General features: G+C 42.2%; 1 protein-coding gene across 7 annotated transcripts in view; it reads right to left on the bottom strand.

The window, feature by feature from the left end:
- Positions 1-7,462, bottom strand: part of SCUBE2 (signal peptide, CUB domain and EGF like domain containing 2) — a 54,808-nt gene that overhangs the window by 45,314 nt on the left and 2,032 nt on the right. For 6 of the 7 annotated variants that reach the window (XM_035890993.1, XM_035890994.1, XM_035890996.1 and 3 more), the window contains exon 2: positions 5,372-5,497. In XM_035890993.1, the coding sequence (XP_035746886.1) occupies positions 5,372-5,387 (16 nt within the window). In that variant the 5' untranslated portion in view covers positions 5,388-5,497. Of the gene's footprint in view, positions 1-3,667; positions 4,066-5,371; positions 5,498-7,462 lie in introns of those variants that run through there. The other variant, XM_035890995.1, reaches the window with a different exon arrangement.

The raw sequence follows: 7,462 nt of genomic DNA, 5'->3' as shown, positions 1-7,462 counted from the left end.
GATAAGCGCGCCCCCCCCGCACGCCAACCGCCCCCGTCCCACATGAAAGCCCCGCGCCAGCCCCAGCAGTCCCCCCACCCGCGGCACCAGCGCTCAAACACCTGCCCAACGCCCTAAACACAGATGTCCCGGAGAGCCGATGCTTCCTGAAGGCACGTAAAATACCTCACACGCAGACCGCGGGCGCCAGCGGCAAGGGTGCTGGAACCGGTGCTCCCCTTTCCGGGGCTGCCCACGAAACGGTCTCGTTCTAGCAGAGACAAGCCCGCGCCAAAGTCCCGTGCATGACTGCATCCTGTCACAACCCACAGATACACAACTCACTCGAGCCTTGCTTGCATTTCTTCAAAAACACAGTATTGCAATTGTACCAAGTAATTACACCCCACCGCAGGATGAGAAGTCCCCCGTCTGAAGGCCATACCAGAACCCACAACATCACACCACCACCCCTGACCCCATCCCACTGCCTTTCCCAGCCAGGGATTTCTCACAGCTGTCCTTCCTTTGGCAGGTAAAAGTGGCCTATCCATTATTCACTGAAGATATAATTTCCTAAATGTTGTTTGACCTTTCATGGTGCAAGCAAAAGCAGGCGGTATTCTTTTCCACCCTGCCCTCTCATCCCCATTTCGCTGCCTCTTCTCTTTTGTTTTGTTCTGTGAGAAATACCGAGCTATTTCTAGTTGTAAGGGTGGTTTATACACATTAGTAAATCTTCAGAGTGAAACTTTCCCTCAGTCTTTGTCTTTGTTTCCTTAATGGTAGCTATAAATTACCACTTCCCTTTCTCACTGGAGCATCAGGCTTCATTGCTTTTGAAATGATCAAAGTTATTCTCTTCTAAAATCCAATGAGAAACAACCTATTGTATCTCCTGGATGGTTTCAGTCTCAGTCAAACTCATCTATAAATGCAGAAAGCTGCTCATTAAACACTCCAAGGATTCTCCAGCCCCGCACCATACCCCCGGCATCCCCTACCAACGGAAAGTAATAAATGAATGAAGGCTTTTCTCAACCGTTTCCATGATCTCATGAATAAACAATCATACTTACGATGGGAATTCACACATCCACGCACCTCTCATCCGGGGGTATCAATCAAGGTGTTTCTACAAACAATTCTCCCAAATGCACGGAGGCGCCATCTCCCACTGAGGCACCTGACTACAAGCCACCTTACAGAAAAGCTGTTACATACTTCAGGCACTTTCCAGTCAAGGTTCCTCAATGACCTTGACCAATATTAATTTAATTAAAATTCAGCACAAGATTTGACAGAAGCCGTACAATCTACATATCAAGAGTGTAGCAGAAAAACCAGTAAGAGACACTGAGGAAAAGAGCCATATAACCAACCAACCAAAACCTCCTGAGACAGGGTAAAAGCAAAGTATCTTATTTGTATTTCAGTTTACAGAAATAAAGTGGCACATAAATGTTTGGGAATGCCCGAGTTAGATGAAAAGATCTCAACACAGCTTGGAAAACAAAACGGGAACAATATTAAATTTATCTTAGTGAAACCATTTCTTACACACAAATCTCAAAGAGCTTTGTGAAGGATCCTAGCTATTATTTCATTTGTTTATGATGACAAATTGCCATTAAAATATCTCTTTAAAGACACAAACCAGACAGAAGCTCGGACCTCAAACCAGGCCTCTTCTGTGGCCTTCTTAACTATTTCAATTCAACTATTGAGTCAAAGTGACAGATGACCGAACTAGATGCTAAGACCTCTACTGGGAGACAGAAGCTACAAGAATAACTTACGACTCAACTTCAGCAATAAGTTAAGTATGATGAAAGAAAAACACACACACCGGGGGGCAGTTCAACCAGAAGAGACCCCAAATAGCACTGTTTGGGCTTTTTTCAGTAATTAAAATAAAATCACCAAGTTTTAGGGAGGACAATAGCTACTGGTAAAGATCTGCAAGAAGTGTATGCAAACAGGATACGTTCATACACTATGCATATCAATCCTAAAACAAGTAGCAAAGTTTTTGCTCATCCAGATACTACACACCATTTTAGTCTTGAACCAAATTTTCTCAGTATTGTGTGGACCAATTCCCATTCAGTTATGTTTCACAGATGCTCTGGGGTGAGAGAGGCTCCGCTGGCTTATGTTTGGAGAAAGGCTGCACATCAGACAGCTTGTCTGCTTTTTCCAACCATACCAATGTGTGTGCTCCCTTACAGTCTTGCAAAACTTTGAACTTCTTCCCGCTAACACTGCCTGATCTCTTTGGACCGCCAGGAGCACAACACTGCTGTGAACACACTCTGTTGCCCCAAAGGGACTCTTCCATACAGGCAAGATCCAAAATTCTCCCCTGCCCTCAACTTGAAGTATCACTTGCAGCTGCCTCACATTGAGAGACTGGGATTGAGCTGGCACAGAGCAGTCAGATGTAAAAACCACTCCAGAAAACTCTGCACCTGATCTCCTGAGCTGAATACTTTTGTCTGAAAATTTGGGATAAAAACTGCTTTATGATCCTTGCTACATTTTGTTATTTCATGATAAGCAAACATTATTTGAAGACATCTAGATTGCCATTTCATCTGTACTTTAATGTAGTGAGAAGCAGTGGGTCTGCTGGGATGAGTGAGCAACAGTGCATGATATTGACCCAAAATTTAACAGGACTGAGTGAGCATAATGAGTGCCTCTGACAGAAGCTGAAAACAACTGGGGCAGAGAGGGAGGAGGTGCCAGAATAAAAAAGGGAAAGGGGAAGACAGTCAAGTGAGGAAACACTTTCAAATATTTAATTATTCCAAAGCTTTTCACACACACAATATCTCAGAGCTGTAGTTTTGAGTCTTACCCATCTCAGTTACGTATATTGGGTCCTGAACAATTGTTTTTCTTTGAAATGAATCGCTCAAACTTTTGCACTTACAGTTCCCATCTTAGTACCCAAGGGTTTTCCAAGCTATCGAATAGGTTATTGAGTTCTACATAAAATAACACATCTTCAGTAACCAGCATTCAGTTTTGCAATTTATCAGTGGCTTCCAATGGGAGCAGGATCTGCATGTGGCTTATCTCAAACAATGAGGAAATCTGGGGTTCCTCTGGTCACAAGGAGTCTAAACGACCCTCTCACATAGTTTATACTCCTTGTCTAAGTCTTTTTATGCCACTGTTAGAAAAACTTCCCCGAAACAAACTTCAGATCCATCAGTGATATTTTAAATGTTGTAGGATCTGAATACAGTATGTTCTATTAATGAATAAACATCTTTGGGCTAACAAGGACAAAAGGAGACTTTTTGCTATGTGAAATAACTTTTAGGCAAAGATCTGCTCGGTGCAGCTCTTTGACACTTGTACTTGATAAGAACTTTCCAAGTCATCACTACAACAAATCACAACACAAGCACGCTTCTCGACCCATGTGTTTGGACCAGTTAGTCAACAGGCAATCATTGCCTAGCACTCAAACTCTCCTCACCAACAGACATTAATAAGCATCACCTTCTATGAACCCACGTCAGACCTGACATTGGGAAAAGCGCTGTGAAGAGCAGTTGCACAACACACATTGCTCACTGAGGCTTCTGTTCTTTTTGTTCCTTCCCCTTGCAGGAAGTCCGAAAGATTTGAGGCCACCGTGATGAAGTGAATGTGTTTCTGAAGTCGTGCTTACCTCACAGCTCCATCCAGGCCTGCACCATGTCCATCCTCATAGTGCCCTGCAGAGGAATTAGAAGCAGCAGGTCTAATAAGCCTAGGGAATTGAGAGTCTCAGCTTCCAAGAGAGGCAGGTTTGGCATCTCACACAAGCGCAGCATGCCTGGCAGCAGGTACCAAGTTTACGACTGCACTCCCCCAGACCTGTTCAAGGCTCAGGCCACCAGCACCACCTCATCAGAGCATGGGGCAGGCTGAGCTCACCCTTGCCGCACCTCCCCCAGTGAGCCCACGGGACAACACCATCAGTTCTTAGTAGTACAGAATCAGTGACAGCTCAGGAAGCCTGATGTGGTTCCCCCCAAGAGAGATCTTAACACTTTTAATTTTGCTTTGCTTAAAAAAAGCCTCCACCACAGACAGGGGTGGGGAGAGAAACAGAGAGATGTGAAGGAAGCAGAGATACCTCCAAATAATGATCAAACTCCTTCCCTTCTGCATTTTCCCTGATGGTATAACACATCCAACTTCACACAGTTGGACACAGAGTGAACCCCACCAGCTTCAGAACAGTCCTAACTTGAACCGCTGTTCCCAGGCTGAGAAAACTACCTTCTGTATTTGTCAGCTTCAAAACAGAAACTTGTCAAAGCAGACGTCAGCCATTGCTAATATGCAGGTCAGAAGAATAAGCAAGTCTCTCCAGCTGTAGCTGACAAAAGAGTGGGCAGCATCCTAAAACACAGGAAAAATAGTGCACCTGAAGGATGAGCTCTGTTTTGCAGATAGTGGGCTATTAAGAAATGGCAGAAACCCCAGAACACGGGGGAAAGTGGCATTCAGCCTTCTTACCTATTCCTGTCACTGTCTGTGGGGAGGAACTGCAGAATCAGAGTGACTGAGGTTGGAAGGGACCTTTGGAGGTCTTCTTGTCCAACCCCCCTGCTCAAGCAGGGATGTCCTGGAGAGTGCATTTTGGATGAAGCAGGAGATGAAAGCGAGTAAAACTGACATGGTCTCCCTGCTTCTCACATAATTGACACATAAAACTTTCAGGATATAGGCAGCAGAAAAATTACAAAAGCATAGCCACAAATTAGTTGTGCTCAGTTTACTACCCCACTCAAATCTAAAAACCACATTTAATATACAGAAAAGCAGGCAGAACCAGTTTCAAGGTAAGATAAGCAGAACATCATCTAATGAACCAAGATTATACAGGGCTCCATGCGCTTCAAATAATTCAAGAAGTGAATGAATGGAGAGGGAAGGAACCATACTTTTGCCTTTGTGCCAGTACAACCCCTCCACCCAGTAATTCCTCCTTCGGGACTAATCTGTCAATTTAGATCTTACCCTGGGCAAAGATGGGGTAAAAAAGGTAGGAAACAGGCAATATAGACAATAATGCTTGGGCACATGTGTGCCACAGGTGTTCTCAGCACTTCAGAGATGGAGGACAGTGCTGTTTTCTCACTTAACCTTGTATTTGAAGCATCAGATAGTTACATTTCCAACAATTCCTGCTTCTCTGTATGGATCTTCTCACATAAAGAAAAAGGTTGAGCACACAGTACACAGAGGTGACTAACTGTATTTTTCAGAACATAAAATTTGGAGACCTCCATCAAATTTGGTTATTGGAATCAAAAGTTTTTCTAAGGTAGGAAAAAAGCCGATATAAATGGCAGCACATACGTGTGTGCGTACTCACAGATACCTTCAAAGATCTCCATTAGTCCCTTTGCCTTCCCGTTCTCCCCATTCCCTGATTACTGAGTAGGCACCTCTTCCAGTGATGGCTGTCTGACTGACAACAATGGCTTGCAAGAAGGCTACACTGGTGCTGACAGGGAGGCAGACATTTAGTTGAAAAGATCAGATACAAAACTGTACAAAAAAGGTCTCCTGAAATCAGACACTAAGATGTCACACATACCTGCAGTCAGGCAAAGAAGAAAAGATGATTAGCCAAATGATAGTAAGAGGGCTTTTGAAAAATAGCACATTAATTCTATTTCTCATGTTAGAAGACAAATTTTATTGCAATTCAGCAAATGAGCTACACCTGTAAAACTGTTTTGTATATCCAATTCACATTTAATGTCCAATGAATTGAAATGTCACAGGAAAAATAAAAAAGAAAAACATTACCTGGTTTTGTCATGATAATGTAAACTTCAATGCCCGCCCTTAAAAAAAAAAAGCCAGTGATTTCCCCACGTAGTAAAATATATAGTTTATAAGGTATCGATGGTTTACCTTAGTTTAACAGCCAATCTCTAGGTATAAAATAAAGAACTACAAAGATGTGAAGTACGTGTACAATATCTTCAAGTATTTTCAAGTATCCTATAGTATCTTGCACTATGGACAAAAATCATTTGACAATATACAGAAAAAGTTACGTCTGAATAGTTTCACTGCAGAAACCTTAACATATTCATGAATTTAAAACACGTCAAAAATATGGATCATCCAAGCTAGTAAGTCCTGTTTGGACAATTTAAAAAATACTCTTCATAATGGAAAAAGTTGTGGAACAGTCTTCAGTTCATGAATATGTTTTCAGCTACAGAATGTCAGATGGTAAAATTTATGGCAGGTAAAGGCTATTTTTTGTATAAACTTATCATCATAGTATTTAATTACATTTAAAACACGCCTTTTCTTTTTGTATAAAGTATCATTGTATCAACTCTGACAGCATTAATCAAAGAAGCATAAATAATTGATAAGTGATAGCCTGGTTTTTCTCCTCAAATCAGGTATCAGCCTGTAAACATGTTTGGCCAAGTTAGCACTACATATATTTACTGCGTTATGAACTGCTTCCTTTTTATCATTGTACTTCTCTCTACAGAATGCACATCTGCTGTTAAAAACATTATCTTTTCCCATTAACTGTTACAAAAATAAAAAAGAAAGACCAACCAACAAAACAGCATAGCCACATTAACCTGCACCTACCAAACCTGCTCCCTTATTTTAGAAAGGCAACAGGAAAAAAAAAAAAAAAAAAAAAAAAGGTTATGACTGCATTATTCTATAGCTCACTTCTGAACAAAAAATGCAATGGAAGTTTTAAAAAGGGATATGGATTTTGCAAGGTTCTAGTTAAAGAGCAAAAGATGCAGAGTGCACCATTTCTTCTTACAAAGAGTCAGCCAGTTCAGCAGAATGGCATGGAAGGAGCAAATGCCGGATCCTCACGTTATTCTGTGGGACTGATTTAGCTACGTCAATGAAAGAAGTAGGTTGGTTTGTGGTAAACACTGAAGAGTGGTAGGGATTATGGCTGCCACTACAAACTGAACTGTTCTTAGACACGCCAGCCAAATCTCTTCCCAAAACCCTAGCACAGATTACCGCAGAGCTGTATTTAATATCTCAATCTTCCTTGGTGGCCAATAAAACCAACAATTTTTCTGCTGCATTTCAGAACCTTCTACGGCTCTTCAGCAGAGCAAATCCTTCCAGACTCAGGAGTCCATACCAAAAAGTGCTTTAAATCCTAATGGGATTAAGCATAGTCCCCTCTGTGAGAGAAGCAGGGAGGGTCTATCACAAAGTGGCCTTTCCTCTGAAAATAAAGTAACTGAGGAGCTGGGAAGATGACCTCTGCATCTTCCTTTTGTATCTGGACAGCCAGCACAACACAGTGCTGTCACTGACAGACAGCTTCGTCCTCATGTGCTAGCCAAAGAACTCACCACTTGGGAACCAGCAAACCCCAGACTGTGTCCATCCCAGGTGTCACTAACTGTTATAATGAGGTCAAAAAGATCCACACCAAAGCAAGCCATTAAAC

This window comes from Egretta garzetta, unplaced genomic scaffold, assembly GCF_000687185.1.
Source record: "Egretta garzetta isolate BGI_Z169 unplaced genomic scaffold, ASM68718v1 scaffold133, whole genome shotgun sequence".
Lineage (NCBI taxonomy): Eukaryota > Metazoa > Chordata > Aves > Pelecaniformes > Ardeidae > Egretta > Egretta garzetta.
This window is presented reverse-complemented; position numbering and strand designations above follow the sequence as displayed.